Source organism: Sceloporus occidentalis, unplaced genomic scaffold (assembly GCF_023333645.1).
Source record: "Sceloporus occidentalis isolate IW3139 unplaced genomic scaffold, rSceOcc1.0.p SCAF_4, whole genome shotgun sequence".
In the NCBI taxonomy this organism is placed as follows: Eukaryota; Metazoa; Chordata; class Lepidosauria; order Squamata; family Phrynosomatidae; genus Sceloporus; species Sceloporus occidentalis.
In genome coordinates this window covers 176,601,118-176,623,704 of record NW_028316984.1, presented here as the reverse complement: position 1 = coordinate 176,623,704, position 22,587 = coordinate 176,601,118, and the positions used below count along the sequence as shown (strand labels likewise).

Sequence of the window (22,587 nt, the reverse complement as noted above, 5' to 3'; positions counted from 1 at the left end):
CACACACACACACACCCATCTATATCTACTCGTGACATCCCCGTCCCCATGGCGTCTCCCTCCCCAGGGCTCCTCCCTTCCATCTTGTGACCCTGAAGAGAAGCCTCTCTTGTTTTGGGCCAATTGCCTCCAAGTCCCGGCATGCCCTGCGCTCCGCAGTAGGACGATCCCAAGGGAATGGTCCTATAGATCCTTGCGCAAGTGCCTGACCCAATGGCCCGCCAATCACGCCTCCTTGGCCACGCCCCCTGCCTCCTCTGCTATAAAAGGGCTCCGGCGCCTGGGCTGCCCTCAGACGGGCGGCGGTCGGTTGTTTGTTTGTTTGTTTGTTTGGCTTGCGTCTGTGGAGGTGAGGCCGACCGAGAAGGGACCCCCGCCGCCTTCCTCCGACCCTGGGTAAGAAGAAGGAAGAACAGCAGCCAGGCTGGGTGGGTCTGGAAATGGGTTGGGCTTTGCTAGATAATGATAGCAGCCCCCATTGGGCTACTAGCCACCAATTGGGTTACACCTCAGAGGTGCGTCCACACTGTAGAAATAATGCGCTTTGACACCGCTTTAACTGCCACGGCTCCATCCACCACCTTTCAGAAATTCCTGGTACTTGTAGGTTGGCAGAGAAGGCTAAAGGCCTTGTAGAAGTACACATCTCAGTAATTGTGTAGGTGGTTGTTGCTGCTGCTGTGTGCCTTCAAGTTGTTCCAGACTTATGGCGGTCCTGCATGGTGTAACGGTTTGGGTGTTGGGCCAGGAGGCCATGGTTCGAACCCTGTCTCAGTCATGGAAACTCACTGGGTGGTTTTGGGTAAGTCACACTCTCTCAGCCTCAGAGGATGGCGATAACAAACCTCCTCTGAAGAAGCATGCCAAAAAACCCCATAGTAGGTTGACTGTAAGTCAGAGGCGGCTTGAAGACACATAACAGCAACAAGAGATACTCCTCCCACGTTCCTGTTTATGTTGTCACCTGCCTTCAAGTCATTTCTGACTTCTGGAGGCAGAACTGTTATGGCGTTTCCATGGCCAAATCTGTTCAGAGGACTGAGGCTGAGACAGTGTGACTTGCCCAAGGTCACCTAGTAGGCTTTTGTGGCTGAGCTGAGATTTGAATCTTGGTCTCTCAGTGCCCTGGTCCAACACTCAAGCCACTACACCGCATTAGCTTTAATCCTTAGTTAAATTTTAATTAGAAGGCACCTTGAGTGTTTGTTTCAAAAGCCTGTCTAAGAAGGGCAGTTGAAGCAAACCTGCCCAGACTGGTAATTTGTGATGATAATTACTCTGCAATTAAAACAAAAATTTCCAGGATGTGGCAGCGCCTTCCCTATTCATTTTCCTTTGCAAAGACATAATTGTCTATCTTCTCCAAGAGGGTGAGTTTCCGGTCCGTTCGGCCACCACTCATCTGGGCAAGGGTTAAACTGGGATCCTTGGAGAATTCTGGGCGGAGGAGTGTAAATGAGATTTTCCTGGAATCTAATGTTTCACCAATTCTGGCCAAGTTACCATTGGGTGGGCCGGCTGATTGTTCGGGATGCTGGGCTGACTCCTTCGCTTCAGGATTAGCTAACTAGTATAATGAAAGCGATGGGAGAAAGCTGGTTAAAATCTCATAGTGCAGCTGTTTAGAAGGGAATATGCTTTGGAAGATCGTAATTTGTAATTGATAACAGCTGAGAGAAGACGTAAAGTGCTGGCTAGTTCAGTGAGAAGTCCAGTGGCATTAGAATTCTACCCTGCTGCATTAAAATCTCAAGACTATAAAGGTGTTTACAATTTGGGACTACAGTGGTCCCTCCGCATTCACTGGGGTTAGCGGTGAAGGACCCCTGTGAATGTGGAAAAACCATAATCAAATGCTGTTCTTTTTACCTAAGAGAACACCCCTCCAGAAATCTCTAGGCCCTCCAGTGCAGCTCTGGTCAACATCTGCCAGAAGTTGATCATAGACTCATGTTGGGAAGACCTACCAATGCCTGGAGAAGTGTTTTCTCTAGGAACATTTAGGTTCCCAGCACAACTCAATGGGTCAACGTCTGGCCGAGTTGCACCGGAGCACCTAGAGATTCCTAGAGAGAACATATTAATCAAAGCCGCAAATAATCAAATCTGCAAAAGGCAAAAATGCAAATGTGAAGGGCGAACTGTACAGTCAGCCCTCCGCTTTTGCGGGGATCCATTCTGGAAATTTGCACATATTCAAGCCCCATAGGTTTGAATGGGGGGGTGTGCCCCATTTTAATCCCCTCTGTTTGATCCTCGCGAGTAAGCAAGGGTCGCAGATATGCAGTCAGCGCAAACGGAGGAGCAACTATATTTTATTTTAAATACTGTATTTGATTTTAGCTTTTGGTCTTTACAAGAAAGGACCTAACATTGGTTTAAATTAAACATCCCCTTTTCTTTGGGTGGATTTTAAAAATTGTTAGCCCAGGATTGGAAGAGTTACTTTTGGGACTGCAGCACCTCAGATCCCCCAGCCATCATATCTGTTGGCAATACTGGCTAGTAATTTAGGGATTTGTATGAAAAGTCACTGTTTAAGTTCTTTCTTAGACACTGAAGATTCTTGTACGAAAGAAAATTGTAGAAAATCAGTGTTGACCACTGATGCTTCACTAGAGGAAGAGTAATGTGGAGGAGGTAGGGTAGGAAGGGAGAGAGTTGCAGAGGAGTGAAGCAGTGCAGCCAAACAGTCTGTAATACATACTTTAAAAGATTTTGCAAGCCTTAACTTTGTATTTAATTTGTAAGGCCAGTTAATGGTTAAACTGGTTTCTCCTGTAATCTCAGGTATAGCACGTGATGGCAGAAAAAATGTACTTTCACCTTGCCATTCTGTAGTTTCAGCACAGTGAAGGGATATCCTTATCCTGTTATGTTTCTGAAGCTGTGGGCCAAGGACCTCTGAGAGACTTCATAAGGGAAATGAAGATTGCCAGACAAACAGCAATAGAGTTTTCCCCCATTGCTGAAGTTCTTGGTTAGGGAAATTTTATTTTTTTAATATAAAAGGAACACAAAACAGTTAACAAATACACATAACTACAAACAAATACATTACAAATGGCTGCATGATAGTACATATTGACCACAATACCTGACACTTATAAATATTTACATAAATACTTCCTGAACTTCCATGCAGACTCCATTGCTGAGGTTCTTGTATGGATAGGCATAAAAGATAAACACAGTTCTCCTGGGGTGGGGGTGGGGGGTGGGGATATAAACCATGGGGGTCCTCCAGAGGATTCTGCTGGTACTGGTGCTTTTAGTTTTTTCATAATGATCTCGAGTTAGGTGTGAGTATGAGAACTAGCATGGTGTAGTGGTTTCAGGGTTGGACTAGGGTCCAAAACACAATGCAGAAACAATCCACTTTGAGACTGCTTTAAGTGTCCTGGCTCAGTGTTAGGGAATCCTGGGAGTTGTAGTTTATTGTGGGACCAGAGCACTCGAAAAGAGAAAGCTAAATGTCTCACAAAACTACCGTTCCCATAAATCCCTAGCACTGAGCCAGGGCAGTTAAAGTGGTCTCAAACTGGATTATTTCTGCAGTGTGTTTTGAACCTATGACTCTGGAGACTAGGATTTGAATCCCTGTTTGGCTATGAAAACCCACCGAGGGACTTTGGGCAAGTCACACTCAGTCTCAGACGATGGCAATGGCAACCCCTCTCTGAAGAAACATGCCAAGAAAATCCTGTGATAGGTTTGCTTGTGGTAGGGTCAGCATAAGTAAAAAATGACTTGAAGGCAAACAACACACACTGGAATGGCCAGTGAAATGTCCAGGTTTGCAGAGGGCAGTGAATTATTTAGGGTGACTAAAACAAAGGATGGCAGAGAGCTGCAAGAGGATTTTTTCCAAACTGGCGGATTGGGCATTAAAATGGCAAGTGCAGTATAAGCTAGTCAAAAGTGATCAACACTGGGGTGCCACCCCCACCTCAAGACAAACAAACAAACACTCAGTATGTTTACTCTTAGGATCTGAGGTAGCAGTGACTAACCAAGTGAGGGATCTTGGGTTTTATGGTGGAGCTCAATGAGAATGGTGATCAGTGTGCATCTGTTGTGAAAAAGACAAATTTTGTATTGGGTATTATTAGACAATGATACAATGAAACTAGACAATGAAGAAAACAAAATGGTAAAAAAGTTCCTGTACCTTTGGTCAAACATTGTTCAGAATGGGGACTGCAGTCAAGAGATCAGAAGAAGACTGGGAATGGAAAGGGCACCTATGAAAGAATTAGAAAAGATCCTAAAATGTAAAGATATACAACTGAGTACAAAAGTTAGAATTGTATAAGCCATTGTTTTTCCTATTACCATGCATGGTTGTGAGAGCTGGACAGTGAGGAAAAGTGACTAAGAGGAAAATATTCATTCAAAATGTGGTGCTGAGGATGCCATGGACAGACAAAAAGACAAACATATGGGTCCTAAAACAGATCAAGCCAGAAATCTCCCTGGAAGCCAAGATGATAAAGTTGAGGTTGTCATACTGTGGTCACGTCATGAGTTGTTGGAAAAGACAATACTAGGAAAGTTGTAGGGATGTAGAAAGAGGACGACCACCTGCTAGATGTATGGACTCTATTAAGGACCTCAAAGGCATGAATTTATAGGATCTAAGCAGAGCAGTGGAAGATAAGGAATAATAAAAGATGTCTCCTCTATGGGGTTGCCATGAGTCAAGATCAACTTGAGAGCAGTTAACAACAAAACAGTAATCATTACTAAAGGAATTGAAGATAAAACTAGCAATATTCTACTGCATTGACACAAATCTATCGTGCAACCATACTTGGAAATCTGTGTACCATTCTGGTATCCACAACTGAAGGAATATTGTAGAGTTAGAAAGGAGTAACCAAAATGGGCAAAGGGCTGGAGCAACTCTCCTCTAAGGAAAGGAACATTTGAGCAATCAAGAACACAATATAAAGATGTATAAAACTAAGCATTGTATGGAAAAAGCAGGCAGAGAGCAGTTTTTGTTTTCTCTCAGAAGACAAGAATCCTAGACTGCCAAATGACAATAACAATAATGGTGGGACATGGGGAACAGGCAAAAGTTGTATGTAATGAAGCAATATTATCTTTCCTTCCCGTTGCATGATCAGAAGGGTGTGTCAAATGTGCCAAATACTGGAAGGCCCAGCAAGCCTAACCAGTCTTCTCAGATGGCTGAGTGTGTGCCCAGAATACCCTGCTGCAGAATCCTCCAGCACCTATTCTGTGGGTTGATGCCCTCTGAGGTTTTTTAACAGGCAAATCAACACAGTTTGAGCTAAAACCTCTCTCACCAGTGGACAGTTATGGCATAAAACACTTGTCATGATGATGATCAGAATCTTGCACCCAGTGTGGGGAACTAATTATAATTCCCTTAAGGTTTTACTTCAAGACAAATTGTTCTTGTTAGTATTTATATAAAAAATAATTATAGTTTGTTGTATGAGTTTCCTGAGTTGTCCAGTGAGTTTGGATTTTTATCTGTACAAGGAAGGTAGTTGTGTACAATAACACTTTCTTATGGTCATTTCTCCAGGTAGGATAGACCTGTGTTGGGCCACTTTCATCAGGAATCTTCTTCAAAACCTGAAAGCCCAAGTTCTTATACAGATGCAGTTTACATGTAAGAAGGAAAATACCGCAAAAATTAGTTAAGAAGATTCTGGAATGTACTACTACACATGCTTGATGTGAAGACAGATGTATTTACCTATGAGAGATAGTAGACTTCAGATGAAAGGCAGTCACTATTTTTTGGTTTGTAATTCAGATTGTCAGTGGCTTTGTTTGCTCTTGTTCTCTTCTAATCAAGTCTGGGATCAGATTAACTCACAGTTTAATACCAGTTGCATGCACTGCAGGAAGATAATGGATCTTTTTATGTAAAACAAGCTTATCCTTCACAGCAATCTCTAAATTCTTTGTTACAAGCAAAGTTGCAGAATAGTTTGTTGTAGGATTTGTCCTTATCAGAAGTTGATATATATGCATAGTTATCCTAGTCTCATGACTGGATCAGCACAGCCTTGCTATGAGGTTCAAAAGACACAGATATATGCATAATGGAACTTCTTGTCTAGATGGAATGAAATGTAACTGCAGGGCTCTTGGTCTCTCATTCATTTCCAAATGCTTTGGACTTCCGATCCCATAAATTGCAGGCAGCCTGGTCAGTGGTGGAGAAAATTAGAAATTGTCATCTAGTTATAGAAAATGTTTCCTTTTAGACTCAGGTTGCTGAGAACGCATTCCACACAAGTTGTATGCTGATCTTCCCTTACTGAAATGAACTATGTGCAGAAGAATGTCCTGTTGGATTGTGTTGAGTTGCCATGAAGATTTATGGACAGAGATAAATGTTTAACCATTTTGACAATATGCCAGCGGCTGCTAAAAGTTCTAAGCATTCTCATCTCCTTGCTGAGAATAAGACAGGGCTATGGTGTCTGTACCCGAAACCTTTGACTTCAACTCTGATATCTATATTTTTCTACTGTCTTTGATTCCTTCATAAATAGAAAATGTATACTAATTAGTAATACATTTGGTGTAGTAAAATGGTAGCACAAAGCATTGCATCACTACCAGGCTGCTTTGATTGAAAGAATATAAAAATATTTATTTGATTAAAATATCTGAACTTTCCTAAATTCCTATGAAAGTACATATGAAACAAATTTAGCATTTAATAATTATTTTTTAAAAGGTGAAAATATAAGTATAAAACTGTACATTTAACAGTTATAATATTCAGTTATAATGTTACAAATGGGCCTAAAAGTGCGTGCTCCGCGCGTGCTAGGGTTAGAAAGGGGCGTCCTTTCCAGACGCCCCCAACCCTAGCACGTGCGGAGCGCGCACAAAATGGCAGCGTCCGTTCCACACGGCCACCCCCATTATGATGTCATGACCGCGCCGCCTCTATAGGGGTGGGGCGGACGTGACATCATCACGCTGCGCCAGGGCACATAGTGCGCCCCTTCCCCGGCCGCAAAAGGAGCTCTGAAACAGCTCCTTTTGCCATTTGCGTCGCTGGGCGCAGCCTTCAGACAGCTGCGCCCAGCGACGCAGAGGAGAAAGGGGCCAAGTGGCCCCTTTCTCCTCCTCCCCACCGCTGCAGGGTGTCCTTGGGGCTTGAAGCCCCAAGGACACCCCTTTCAAGGCTGCGGGGAAGGGGCCTTTTGCCGCTTCCCTGCGGCCTGGAAAGCGGCGGATCGGGGCCTCAGCGGCTGCCGCTCTGGCCACTGAGGCCCCAATCCGGCTGGGAAAGGGGCGGGTGCAGGCAGCCGCTTTTCAGCGGTCTGTAACCCGCCTAAGTTTTTATTTTATTCTGATGCCAGTCAAAATGCTTCTGACTCCATTGAGAAGAGTTATTCAATATGTTTACAGTAGCAGTAATACTGCATGTGAGGAAATTGAAGGGTGTAGGCACTCTGTCATAAGAAAAATGATTGATAAAACTGTATGACTTTTCAGAAATTGACAAATGCACAAATTTGATTAAAGAGAGATATGTTAGTAACTTCAAAAAAGAATAGGAATTGATAATTGACTTTATGAGAAAAAGCATTGGGGGAAAACAGCAATTTTAGGACTTGAATTTACATAAATAGGTTGAACAAAAAAAGATAGAAGCTTATATGTTTGTTTAGAGGAGGTAAAGATTTTAACAACTGCAACCATCATTTACTAAGTTGGAAGTTGTTGTCGCGTGCCTTCAAGTCATTTCTGGCACAACAACCCTAAGGCGATCCTATCACTGGGTTATCTGGGGCTGAGAGTATGTGATTCACTCAAGATCACTCAGTGGGTTTCCATGACCAAGCAGGGAATCAAACCTTGGTCTCCAGAGTCGTAGTCCCAACGTTAGAACAACTACACCACAGTGACTTTCATATGCATCTCCTTTTCCCAGTTATTGTCATTATGTGTAGTGCATTAATGTTGGTGTTCGTGTATGTATTGTGTAGATGTAGAAGTAATTTTTCCCATGTGTATTGTCTCAAAGGTTGTGTTTCAGTAAAAAAAAAATATGAAAAAAATGCTTCTGACAGATTCCACAGCCCTGGAACAAGGCCTATGGTTCAATTTGGAGCTGGTCAGAAGTGTTTCTGGATGGGAATATGTCTGAACCGCACTCTTATTGTTTTCACCATTTGGAATTGGTTGGTAGACATACTGACTTGTCCTAGAGAGAATATTTCTGCCTGAGGGCCAAATTCAGTTCCAGATAAGTTCTCAGAGGGTTGCATTCCAGCGGAGAGGCAAGGACTTAAAGCCATTGTTGCTGGTTAGTAGGGGACTTCTAGTGTTTTGGAACATGGCAATAACCTATAGGGGAGCCATTGTGATATAGTGGTTTGAGTGTGGAACCAGGTCTCTGGTAGTGTTCAAATCCATTCTCAGCCGTGGAAACTCATTGGGTGACTTTGGATAAGTTAGTCTTCCCGCTTCAGAGGAAGTGAATAAATCTTTCCAGCAAAGCCCTAGGATGGGGTGCTGCATTGCAGCTGATTTGAAGGAGAACAACAACAACTTTTACAAAACATGGAAAGCAATCAAATTATAATGTCATGGTCTACATGACCTTGGGAATCCAGATTTTACTCCAGGCAAACTCAGTTTAGCCCCTGTCTTAGTTTTTCCACCTGTGGCTAACAGAGGTGATTAACTGTATCATGTATGTGAAGATCTTGGAATGTGTTCTGCCAATCTGATTAAATACTGTATGGTTATTACTAAAATAGAATCAACTTATGTTGTTTATGTGTTTAATTCAGGGGTGCACAACTGAATTATGTGTTTAATTCAGGAGTGCACAACTGAAACCCTCCAGATGTTCTTGGATGGCTACTCCCATCAGCCCTTGCCAGCATAGCCAATGGTGTCTCAGTACTTTGAATTCTGCTTCAAAATAGCTCTGTAAAAACAAAAACAAAAAGCTTTTAAAATGCATACCATGTTAATAAATGTTAATTTCTGCTTCGTTTTATTTTATTCATGCCCCACAGTTCCTGTAGTTCTTGAATCAAGAGCAACCAAAATGATCTTGAAGATAGCATTATTGCTTACCTGTATCCTGGGAATCAGAGCCTTTCCCTCCCTTCGGGAGGACCCTGAAGATGGAGGCAAGCATTGGGTTGTTCTTGTAGCTGGTTCAGCTGACTGGGTGAACTACAGACACCAGGTAAGAACAGCAATCTAATGTTGACTGACAGAATGGAGGGCCTTTCATGAAATCTAGCCAAATCTTTCCTTATCAAAGGCCGGCTCTCTCCCACTGCCTGTTTTAGCGGGGGGGGGGGGGGATTCTGAAACATCAAGTTCAAAAGTAACACTATCAAGCACTGCTCTTGTATGCATGTGCATCATTCAGATTTTTGTCAGTGGTTAAAAGTACCAGCAGATTCTCACTTAGAAAGACTGATCTGTTCATACAAAATTATTATTACCTGTGTTATTGTTACTTCTTAACCATCTTCCTGTGGATCATGTTGGAAGAAATTTTGCATTCTCTCTTCCCCTCCTTAGATAGATGGGGGGGGAGGAACCGGCGCATGCCAGTTGCTCCTCCCCAGAGACCTTTCCTGGCCTCCAGCTATCTCCAGAGGGACAGCTGGAGGTCAGGAAAGGTCTGTGGGAGGAGGAATGGGCACGTGCCTACTCCTGCTCCTCCGCACGGGCCCTTCCTGACCCTCACCTTCCTCCCTAGGAACTGCTGGGGGGCAGGAAAGGTCAGGGGGGAGGAGGAATGGGTTTGTGCCCACTCCTCCTCCTCCCCAATTTTCTTTTCTGACCCCCAGCTTCCTCCCCAGGGATAGCTGGGGGTCAGAAAAGGTCTGAGGGAGGAGCATTCCCACTCCTCCTTCTTCCCATGGCCCCTTCCTGACCTCTTCATCTGTCTCTCAGCAGAAGGCCAGGGGAAGGGCAGGAGGAGGAAGAGCAACGATTGCCCCCTGTCTCTTCCCTCCAGGACCTTCCTCAGCTTCTAGCTGCCTCTCAGAGACAGATGGAGGGCGGGGAGAAGTCCCACCCCAGAAGCCCCACATCTGGATGATGGAACTTCTGCCCTCATCACCTGGGGTGCAGAAGCCCCACTTCCTGCATGCAGTCCCAGAAAGGTTTGCCATCACTGATATAGCCTCTATGTATATGTAGATTCAAGCCATTAGTAAACTTTTGTTTAAACTGCAATTTACTTGTGTTTGTTTTTTTAGTCAGTTTCAGTTCTTAGAGAAACATAGTTAGACAAGAACACATTTCTGCTACTCTGCTTATTGAAAGCTAGACTCTAACAGGCTTGGCTTTAATATTTTTAATATTTAAATATTTTTGTTTCCTTGACAAAGGCTGAAGCCTTAGGAAACTTTAATTGCCCTACAGAGGAAAGCAGGGAACAAAACACAACATAAAACATTACATCAGTTTAAAAATTTGGCATTACAGGTTTGTGCAGTAATTGAACCAATTAATTGACTAACTATAATAACACTGAAAAGGTCTGCAAACAAAGCTTTGTGAGGAACAACTTAGGGGGCTGGGTATGTTTAGCTAGAAGAGAAGACTGAGAGGTAATATGGTATCTGTCTTTAAATATATGAAGGAATTTCATGCAGAACAGTGCTACTCAAAAGTGGTGGTCCAGAGACTGGTGCAGGTTCCTTATCCATTGGTTGCTGATTCCTGGAGAGTTTCCAGGAAGGAAAGAAATAATTGTGACTGAGGCCCGTTACAAATGGGCCTTAAAGTACGCGCAGAGTGCGTACTAGGGTTAGGAAGGGGCAGTGCTTCCGCACCCCGCTAACCCTATGGCAGCGGCCGTTCCACACGACTGCCGCCATCACTACGTCACGACTGTGCCGCCTCCAAACGAGGCGGCGCGGTTGTGACGTATTGGGGCTGCGCCTAGGGCGCGCTTTCCGCAACCTTGGAAGGAGCTCCGTTTCAGAGCTCCTTCTGGGTTTGTATCGCTGGGCGCAGCCTTCAGACGGCTGCGCCAGCGACGCAGAGGAGAAAGGGGCCAAGCAGCCCCTTTCTCCTCCTCCTTGCCGTCGCCGGGTGTCCTTGGGGCCTGAAGCCCCAAGAACACCCCTTTCCAGGCCGCAGGGAAGCGGCCTTTTGCAGCTTCCCCGCAGCCTTGAAAGTGGCGGATCGGGGCCTCGGAGGCTGCCGGTCTGGCAGCTGAGGCCCCGATACAGTGGGGAAAGGGGCGGGTGCACGTCGCCCCAAACGGGAGGTCTGTAACCCGCCTTAATGCCCTAAAATATGATACCAGTACCAGACATACTGAGACAAAAAAAATTCTGGTCATCCACATCAGATAGCTTGGGAGGCACTCAAGTAGAAGATGGAGCAAGCTTGTTTTCTGCTGCTCCAGAGATTAAAGCGCAAACTAATGGATTCAAATTATAAGAAAAGAGATTCCATCCAAACATTAGGCAGAACCTCTTGACTGCAAGAGCTTTTTGGCAGTTGAATGGATTAACTTAGAGTGTGGTGAGATCTTTTTCTTTGGACATGTTTAAATAGAGGAGTGCACTCTCAGGAGGGCTTGTAGTTTTGTACTCCTGCAGGGTAGAATCATGATTCTGCTGAAACAAGGATGGGAAATACGTGTCCTTCCAGATGGACTACACATCCCATCAACCCTTGCTGTTGGCAGCAACACCTAATGGGCCACAACCCTCTAGTTCGTCCACTCTACCCCAAGTTTAAAGTTTGTCCTGATGATCTGAGGAGGCTCTTTCCTGATGCATAGTGATAGAGGGAAGGTATAATGGTTCTGTGAACTTCTGCTTTATTAATATTCCAAAGCTGAAAGCCTTGCAAAATGCTTAGCACTCACACATGTCTTCCTTCCCCATTTGTAATGGAGAAGCAGGATGGACCACACAGAGGTATGGGTGATTCCTTGTGTAGTTTGATCAATGTAAAAGTAAATTGCAAGCAGTGTAGGTGAGGGAGGGGCAGGCAGTATAAGAAACAAAAACATTGGCAGCTGAGCAGCATTATGTTGGGAGGAGAGGAAGGATTAAGTGTTGGAGGATAAGGACTAGTAGGTGATAGTCTACCTTGTTAAGTGAAATTGTCACAGACAGCTTATAAGGGCAAACATGCTTCAGTGACCTAAGAAAATGGTTCTTAACATTTTTTTAAACCAGGGATCCCCTTTAAATATGTTTTGTTACCACTCTCTTCTAAGACTTAACTCTAGATATAAAACCCCAATAATAAATAAATAAATAATACTTGATCATTGAACCACTGATTTGAAATTGGTTGACTGGCCAAACCCAAAGAGTGCTCAGCAATGGCTCCCTTGCATCCTGGAGAGAAGTGACTAGTGGTGTGCCAGAGGGTTCTGGCCTGGGCCCAGTGCTGTTCAACATCTTTATCAATGACTTGGAGAAAAGAATAAAGGGCATGAAATTTGCAAATAACACCTGATTAGGGGGAGTAACTAATACTCCAGAGGACAGGATCAAAATTCAAAATGACCTTAATAAAGATTTTACATTTCTTCCTGGATTTCAACAGGAAGAAATGTAAGGTACTGCATTTATACAGAAAAAATATAAGGTACTGCATTTATATAGAAAAAAAGGAAATGCACAGCTACAGGGAAGGGGACACCTGGCTTTGTGGACTGCCGGTGGGGATATTGCAGCCCCTTAGGGGAGGCAGACCACAGGTTAAGAACGTAGGATTTTACACCATTTCCAGTCTTGGCTTTTTCCACAAGTAATCCTTCAGAGGGGTTTGTTTAGCTGAAAAATACAGCCAAACTACACTGATCTCTTTTGAAACCAATCTAATAGCACTTTGGTTTTAATTTTCTTCCACTGATACTGTTTGCCCTTTATTATTGCATTCGAAAGGAGGTAATTCTTAAACATAAGCTAAGCTGCATCTGGGATACATGCCAGAATAAACAGAAAGTGAAGAAACATGTGACTGCTCTTTAAGAAGGGTCAAATTCTGTCAGTAGAAAGGTCAGGTTTCAAAATGGAACATGGAAGAGATAACTTCCACACACCCCAAACTGAAGGACTGCCCAGAAATCCCTGCCTATAAAAGATAAGAGCTATATTTTTCCTAAGTTGGGGGTATACACACACACAACACATACACATTCTCACAGAGGTATCAATCTGTGGTACAATGCAAGCTGTGTTCCCTGGTGTTCTGTTTATTTTATTCTTCTAAAATATTTTATCCTGCCTTTTAAGACAAGACTGTTCCCAAAATAAAGCATTTAAAATAATAAAAATACAGTAAATTAAATCAACACCTTTTATGTATTAATTAGTAGTAATGGTTTTATCTTTACCTTTAACAGTTCTACCTTTTTAATAGTACCTTTTAATACCTTTTACCATTTATTAGAATGGTATAAAAGCTGAACAATTCAGGTAAAAGCAGTCAGGTCTTTAAGGCCTGTGTGAAAACAGTCAGGGAGGGAGCCATCTCTTGTGAGCCGCTTTGATTGTCTCATCACAGAAAAGCGGGATAAAAATAAAAGTTTTATTTATTTATTATTTTATTATTCTACATAAAAAGCAATGTTAGGGGGGAAAGATCCAAGATATTTGCAATCCAAATGTAAGCAGTTGGGGAATAAATAAGAAAAAGAGCAAGGATAGGGTTTTCACACAACTGCATGGGTCCCTCCCTTCCTCAGTATCTTTAGAATAAGCAGATTGTGTCAGTCACAGTCTCTTTAGAAACAAAATCTGTGCTGATTTAAACAGGATATTGGGAGACAGTGCTAGAGGGTTAGTGGGATACACACACACACACACACACACACATATATATATGTAATAGATGTTCCTGTTAACTCAGCTCTTAAATTACTTTGAAAAACAATTTGCTGCAGTGTGTTGTGAAATGTAAATACAATTGTGCCTGTTGGCAAGTTGGACAAAGGAGTGAAAATATTTTTCAGATACTGAACAGCATCCAACATTGAGAACTTGCCACAGTATTAAAAGTTTTCAAAGGGGTTGTTCCCACTAGGTGAAACCCCGCGTTCTGAATCGAATCCAAGGAGTGGCGTTCCTATTAGGATCCGATTTAAACCTAGAACGGTTCTAGAGCAACCCGCAATCGTCCCCACTACAAATCGAATCGTAGAGTGGGATAGAAATTTAAATCGAGCTTTCCTCATTTAACGCGTGTTAAAAAAACACTAGGGTCTGACCTACGTTTTTCCATTGATTCGAGTTAGGAACCGGAGTATTTAAATAGGAACGACAGCCTTTGAATCGTGTTAGATGGATGGGAGGAGCGGACTGCGATGGGGCTGGCCTTGGGGGAGTTGCCCTTTCTGTCCCCATCTGTCATGGCTGTCGCCATTTTTGCTTCCCTCACCCCTCTGTGTGGGGAGAGCCCATTTCTAACGGAGGAGAGGCAGGAAGGGAAGGCTCCTCTCCAAGAGGCATTCCCTGCCTCTGATCTCGCCCAGACAGGGAAGGGAAGGCTCCTCGCGAGGAGGCATCTGATCTCGCCCAGGCAAAGAAGGGCTCTGATCAATGGGGGGGGGGGGGGATAGAGCCTTTCTCCCTCCCTTTCTCAAACGGAATCTGCCTTCTCCTCCAACCCTGGAAAGAGAATCTTTGGGAAGAGTGCTCCCTCCCTGCTTTTCCAGCAGCCTCCTTCATTGATCTCTGTGCTCTCTGAAGGGATTCTCCCTGGCTGTCTTTTGGGAGACATGAAGAGGGGATGCTGTCATGGAAAACCTATCCCATAGTTCCTCTGGAAAGAGCTTGGGTTTCTTAAATTCGCTTTGCCAGAAGCCTCCCCCATTGATCTCTGTGCTCTCTGAAGGGATTCTCCCTGGCTGTCTTTTGGGAGACATGAAGAGGGGATGCTGTCATGGAAAACCTATCCCATAGTTCCTCTGGAAAGAGCTTGGGTTTCTTAAATTCGCTTTGCCAGAAGCCTCCCCCATTGATCTCTGTGCTCTGTGAAGGGATTCTCCCTGGCTGTCTTTTGGGAGACATGAAGAGGGGATGCTGTCATGGAAAACCTATCCCATAGTTCCTCTGGAAAGAACTTGGGTTTCTTAAATTCGCTTTGCCAGAAGCCTCCCCCATTGATCTCTGTGCTCTCTGAAGGGATTCTCCCTGGCTGTCTTTTGGGAGACATGAAGAGGGGATGCTGTCATGCAAAACCTATCCCATAGTTCCTCTGGAAAGAGCTTGGGTTTCCTAAATTCGCTTTCCTAAATTCGCTAAATTCACAAACAGTCAATGAAATGGAAACGATGCCAAAAGATAAATCACTTCCAAATATTCCGGATTAACGTTACGTCATTCTGACGTACTATTGATTGACAGCTCCAAATAAGGTATGGAGGAGAAGAATCGCTTTATTTAAACACCGATTTCATGCCAAGTAGGAACGCTTGCAGGTAAAAACTTCGATTTAAATAACCAGATGGGAACGATGAACAAAGCGATTCGGATAGCGGGATAAGAACAGTGTTATTTTGAATCGATTTTATTAAAAACGTTGTATTTTAAATCGTTTCAAATCTTAAGTGGGAACAACCCCAAAGAACATAGGAGGAAATGGGTTGAAATCCAGGAAAGCTCGTGCTAAAGTAAATAAATTTTAAGGGTGCTGCTAGATTCATCTTCCTCCCTCCACTTTTCCCTTTTATGCTGAAGTCTTAAGAGGATTTCTCTTGGGGTAATAGCGAGCAGTCCTGAGTCAAGACTCCTGGTTTTGAAACAGAATATGTTTAGATTGTTCAGCATCCTTTTTAGCCCAACAGCACAGAAGCATCATTCAGATGATTGGTTTCTCCTCGCCACATGCACATTAATCCCACCTTGTTCTCATTTGGCACAATGTAAACTTTCTACAGTAAGATTTCTTTTAGAAGTTATACTTCACAATGAAAATTCCTTTGGTTGTAGTCATGTTGGATTTCTTGTGCGGCTGACTCATGACATCAGCATTTACAGTGTTTTATAGATGCCTGGTTTTTCCTTTCTAGCTGGGGGCTCAAATATCAGATGCTATGAATTCAATAGAATATAAATATGCATAACAACTGTTTCTAAAATCAGAGTTATGGCCAGGCTAGCTGGGGTTTACTGGGAGCTGTAATCAAAGAAAGTAACACTCTCTGAGCCTGTTCCTGAACTGCCTTTTTGCCTTTCTTCCTCTACTTTGAGGTTGTATGCAGACATAATTTCAGATTGCTACCTACATCTAGTCATGTACACCCATAACTGCGGAGTTCAGATTGCTCCTCTGCTTTGAGCTGTTTTCATGAGAAGTCAAGGTAACACTGGTAGATTATGAATGCCTTGCAGTCTTATCCCAGGGTAGCTATCAAGAGGTGATTTATTAGTCTTGAGGAAGTGTCTTCTAGGAGACAACTGTGTCTTGCTTCCACATTTACGGGGCTTAAGGCATAGGACTCCACAAATAAAAAAACACTGGTTTTTAGCCTAAGAAAACACCTCTCTCAGAATCTCTTAAGTCCTCTCCAATATAATTCTATGGTCAGCATCCATTAGAAGTTGACCATAGAATTGCACTGGAGGACCTACAGATGCCTAGAGAAATGTTTTATTTAGAAATCTCTAGTTCTTTCAGTGGATGTCTACGGTCAACTTCTGACAGAATCATGCTGGAGGACTCAGATTCCTAGAGAGAAGTTATTAATCAAATCCACAAATAATCAAAGATGCAAAAGTCAAACCACCATTGTGGAGGGCTGACTCTACTGTGAATGAGAGAGATCTGCAACAGAATGTTGCAGTGTGTCTTATTACCCAGTCTTGGTCTCTGAGAGAGTAATCCCACCTTCCCCTATTCAGAATTCTGTGCCCACTGAATTTGGCCAATCATTGGCATGTGTTATTTAATCTTTTAATGTCCTCTGTATTTGTTCTTGTAGTTAATGCAACTCATAGGGTTCCCTTATGTAAGCTTCTCTGAGAAACTGAAGCTTACAACAGCATGCGGAGGTACACAGATCTATAGCTGTTAGGATAAAAAAAGCTGCTCACAGCATTTATGTTGTTTTGCACAAACATAGCAGGATACTGGTTTGGCTAATGAGACCTGTAGGCATTTCAATTTGAGTGTGCTCCGAGGATTGTCCTGTGTGTGTTTGGACACTTTTTCTCTCTCACAGTTTTCATTTGAGAATTGGTAGACATAAATTCTACAAATTCTACAATGTTTTCTCTGCTGCTAATAGTTTATTTAAAGGCAGCCAATAAAGAAAAGTCTCTTGTGTCTTTCAGGCTGATGTATGCCATGCTTACCAGCTTATACACCGGAATGGTATTCCAGATGAACAGATCGTTGTTATGATGTATGACGACATTGCCTATAATGAACAGTAAGTTACAAAATTTGGGCCAGTGTGTGTGTCTCCTTCCTTCTCTTTTTATATATATACGGTCGGCCCTTCTTATATACAGATTTTTTATACACGGCTTCAAGCATACATGGTTTGAAAACGTTCAAGAAAAGTATAAATTTCAAATATCAAACCTTGATTTTCCATTTTTATAAGGGACACCATTTTGCTATGTCATTATATTTAATGGGACTTGAGCATACATGGATTTTGTTATACATGGGGGATCTTGGAACCAAACTCCAGCGTATAACAAGGGTCCACTGTATATAAATGTGCATGTGTATGCACACACAAATCAGCAGACCTACTGTAGCAATAAATGAAGTTTGCATTTCTGTAAAATGCTTTAAAAGTCTTGTGACCCAACACTGCATCCATATGTGCATATGTGCCTGAGTGGAAATTATTATTACATAACTGTGTTGTTCAGTCACAAGACTTTTACAGCATTCTATAGGATGGCAAGCTTCACTTCCTGCTAGTATGGGTCCAATGTCTGCCCAGGGCAGACTTTCCATCCTCTTCACAAGAACCGAGTCAGGTGCTTAGCCTTCTTTGTATTTCACAAAGTCCCGAGTCAGGTGCTTGGCCTTCTTTGTATTTCACAAAGTCCCAGGTCCCAATACATTTCAGATCACTTTCCCAAGTAAAGACACAGTGAAAAACTTGACTTAATTCAAAACCTAAAGTGGAACCTACTTCCTTTCCATGCTGGTTGTGTTTATAGATGTGAGGTGGGTGGGAATAGGCTATAGGTGCATGTTAGCCTGCTTTTGTAATCCTGGTTTTTTGAAAATCATAACTCCACAGCTGTGGATATATATTTCTTAATTTGCATATTAGTTTTGTTGTTGTGTACCTTCAAGTCGTTTTGCCATTGCCATCTTGTGAGGCTGAGAGAGTGTGACTTGCCCAGGGTCACCCAGTGGGCTTAGATGGCTGAGCCGGGATTCAAACTGTGGTCTCGAGAGTCATAGTCCAACAGTCAAACCATTACACCACAGTGGCTCATACCACCTAGTATATGCTTTACAAAAACTAAATATTGGTCTATATGCTTCATCTTGTAGGTTACTGCTAATCTTCAAAATCCTGAATGTCTCTGTCCTTGATATGCCCATGGCATTACCCACCCTCATCATAAAAGCTGAAAAAGTAATAGGTTCTACATTCCCATCCCAACTTGAGAAAGACCAAGAGTGGATTACTTAAGCCCTTAAAAATGCTGTTGGACTGCAGCAGTAAACACCAAAATTGGGCTGCTGTGGTTTGAAGGTCAACTCAATGCTTATTGTGTTACAATTTTGTAGATACACCCAGATATGCCAAAATATAATGTGGGAATTTGCACTTGCTGGCTGTGTGCATGAGGGCTAAGACTGTCCAATGGAAGGAATAGTTATGTGAGAACTGCCAAAGCTTTTCTTCTGACTTAGGGGTGTGCAGATGCAGAGGAGATATGACCAGACTTTCACCTCTGAACACATAGCTTCCCAATACAACCAGCACAACCAGCATTGACACTGCATCACTTCCAGTTTCAATTTTAGCTGATTTTTGTGCCCCCCTCACCTGCTTTTTGAGGTTGTTGAGGGCTGAGGAGAGGACAAAACTGCTGCATTTTGTAGTGGATATAAAGGGGGGGGGGGCAAAATTGCCAGTTGTTAAAATTGATCTGGAGTCTTTGGGGCTATGGATAGGGCTGCCATAATTGTCCACTTTTACCAGGGACAAAATGTAGGACAAATTCAAGACCAAACTGTAGGGCAACTGCAGGACAAAACTCAGCTCAAAATGTAGGACATTTAAGGTCCACCATTTTTCTTCAATGTCCTACATTTTGGGCTGAGTTTTGTCCTGCAGTTGTCCTACAGTTTGGTCTTGAATTTGTTCCACATTTTGTCCCTGGTAAAAGTGGACAATTATGGCAACCCTAGCTATGGATCACAATTTGCCTCCTCCAGTTCTAATCCCCAACACCTGCCTTGGCCTGTTCTCTGTTGAAAACCTGAATTATTCAGTCAGTAGGCAATTTATGACCCTCCAAAAGTTGTTGCATTGCAGCTCCCATCAGCATTATCTATCATAGACAGGACTAAGGGATGATGGTGGCTGCGGTCCAAGAAAGATCTGGCAGGCCATCAATTATCTACTACTGATCCATAGCAGATATAGGTGAAGTGAGTAATATGACATTGGTTTATATGGAAGGTCTGCTTTGGTTTAAACCTTTATTGGCAGGTAGCCCTTGAGACAGAGGGCTCAGTATTTATTATATTGTCTCAGTCTTTATTATCAAACACTTCATATGTTCTAGGTGCTACATGTCAATAAATACAAATCCCAACCTGTGGGCTGAGAATAAAAATGATAATAAAAAGAATTGGAGCAGAAGGGAGATATGTGGGAAATGGATTGAGAATAGAGGAGTAGTCATGCTTGAAACTATACAGTGTGGCCTTGTTATCTGCTGGGGTTTGGTTCCAGGATCCCCCATGGATAACAAAATCTGTGGATGCTCAAGTCCCACTAAATATAATGGCAGAGCAAAATGGAGTCCCTTATATAAAATGGAAAATCAAGCTTTGCTATTTGGAATTTATACTTTTTTGAAATATTTTCAAGCTGTGGATGCTTGAGTCCATAAGTAAAAAAATCTATGGATAAGGAGGGTCTACTGTACTAGATCAGTGCAAGAGGTGTGAGTGGTCAAAAACATGGCATAAATGATGAAGTATAGAGCAATATTGAAAATGTTCAGATGTGACAAAAAGGGAAATGGTAATTCACTTTGCAGAAGCTTGGAATTGGCTGCAGCTGGGACTCAAAGCAGCAGGTGATGTCCAAGGTCACAGTGTGTGCCAGAGAGCATGTAGCGATATGTAAATATACTGTGTCATCTTTGCAAGGGGAAAAGTATTCTCAGACGCATAGGAACTTGTGCAGAAACTTGTGCCCTAACCCTAGTGCGTGCTCATCACGCACTAAACGGCGGCGGCCCTTCCATACGGCCGCCGCCATGAGGATGTCACGGCCGCGCCGCCTCTAGACAGGGCGGCGCGGACGTGACGTCCTTGCTCCGCACCAGGGCGCTTAGTGCGCCCTGAACACGGAGCAGGAAGGAGCTCTGTTTCGGAGCTCCTTCCTGGTTTAGTCCGCTGGGCGCAGCCTTCAGACGGCTGTGCCCAGCGGACTAAAAGAGAAGGGCCAAGCGGCCCCTTTCTCTTCTCCCCACCGCCGCGGGGTGTCCTTGGGGCTTGAAGCCCCAGGGACACCCCTTTTCAGGCTGCGGGGAAGCGGCGTTTTGCTGCTTCCCCGCAGCCTGAAAAGCGGCGGATTGGGGCCTCAGCGGCTGTCGCTCTGCACACTGAGGCCCTGATACACCGGGGAAAGGGGCGGGTGCAGACCGCTCCAAATGGGCGGTCTATAACCCGCCATAGTTTTGATTGATTGAAATTTTATTTATATACCGCCGTTCCTGTGATCACGGTGGTTTACAAACAGAATAAGATACAATATGATACAGGTTACAAACAGAGTACAATACGAATCACAGTTTAAAAGTCAACATTAACAGCGAAAGTCCTTCATAAAAAACCATATACTACTATGCATTGCGCTAGTCAAGTCTGTGGTCCGATCCACCATGGCTCTTATGCTAATAAACAGAGATGTCTCATAGTAGCTTGATTCCACTATCATGTCTTTATTCTTTTGGGTTGATGCAGAGGGAGCTCACTGCCTTTAAAAAAATTTAAATCAAGTTTTTGAAATTTTTAATATTCCTTTTCCTTCCCCCTCCACCTCCAGGAATCCAACCCCAGGCATCATTATAAATCGGCCCAATGGCACAGATGTGTACAAAGGAACACCAAAGGACTATGTGAAAGAGGTAGGGCTCAAATTTCCTTATTCTGGCCCGGTACAGATGGGCCTCGACACATGTCTTGATGACATGCTAGAGTTGCCTTGGGGCGTCACTTACAGATACCCCGCAACCCTTGCACGTATTCTATATATCAAAATGGCGGTGCCCTGTACAGAGGAACGCTGCCATTTTGACGTCATAGACACTTAGCGTCTGCAAGTCACGGCGCAATACTAACGTCGGCGCACTGCGGCATCAGTATCGCACTGTAAAAAACCCCGCTTTTTGCGGGTTCTTTTTACACCGGTGGGAAACTGTGCGGTTTGTCCACTGCGTTTTCCACCCAGTGGAAAACTAGGTGCCAGCAGACTGCCATTTTTGGACCGTCTGTACCGGGCCTAAGTTACCCTGGAATGTTGTTGGCTTTGAATTTTACATTTTTCCAAAACTATATAAAGTACAATAGGACTCCAGAGGTTTTTCTTAGCTGAGCTAGAAAGTTTCACTCAGTCAGCAGTGAAATTTATCCTCCCTTAAATGTAACACAAGTTTTGTGTTTACATCGTTCAGGATTGGCAAGGATAAGTACCGTATTTTCCTGCGTATAAGGTGACTTTTGAACACTGAAAAATCTTCTCAAAAGTCGGGGGTCATCTAATGCACCAGATACAGATAGATAATCTTGGGCTTTTTAGTTTCTTGCTGCCAAGAGTAGAGTACATTATGCCACAAAACCCACCCCTTTCCCTTTGGCCGAGAGTCTGGCAAAATTGCAGAAGCCGGCGGCGGCGCCATCCCCACTCTGCCTCTTCTTCTTCTTCACACAAAAAGGGAAGCGCTGGACTACAATTCCCAAGAAGCCTTGTGCACCGCAAATAGCATGGCAGAGGATGAGGCTGCCTGGGCTGGGCGGGGAGGAGGGGGCTAGCTCCTTTGGTAGGTGCCTTAAAAAATCAGGGTATCAGAATGGTGGTGGACCTACCGGCCGCCTCCCTCCCTCTCTCCCTTTCCGCAGCAAGCCTCGGCTCTTTGTCTCCTCCGTTCCCCTCAGGTCCTCCTTCAAATGGGGCTCCTGGGGGAGTTTGCTGGGAATGTTCTCAGAGAGGGATTGCGAGACAGGTGAGTGGAGGCTCTTTTAAGGGACTTTGGACTTCAGCTCCCAGAAGCCCAGGCTATTGGCCAACATGGCTGAGGCTTCTGGGAGCTGGAGTCCAAAATCTCTTAAAGGGAACAGTTTGGGGGACTATAATATTATATATCAATGGTCCCCAAACTGTGCTGTTCAAGAGCAAACTCTGCTTTT

General features: G+C 43.6%; 1 protein-coding gene across 3 annotated transcripts in view; it reads left to right on the top strand.

Moving 5' to 3' along the window:
- Positions 1–311: 311 nt before the first annotated feature.
- LGMN (legumain) overlaps positions 312–22,587 on the top strand; it is a 37,988-nt gene continuing 15,712 nt past the window's right edge. Inside the window, exons 1-4 of one of the 3 annotated variants that reach the window (XM_089522421.1) lie at positions 312–396; positions 9,036–9,211; positions 17,295–17,392; positions 21,227–21,308. In XM_089522421.1, coding sequence (XP_089378547.1) covers positions 9,068–9,211; positions 17,295–17,392; positions 21,227–21,308 — 324 coding nt within the window. In that variant the 5' untranslated portion in view covers positions 312–396; positions 9,036–9,067. Of the gene's footprint in view, positions 429–5,592; positions 5,648–9,035; positions 9,212–17,294; positions 17,393–21,226; positions 21,309–22,587 lie in introns of those variants that run through there. The other 2 variants (XM_089522422.1, XM_089522420.1) reach the window with 2 other exon arrangements.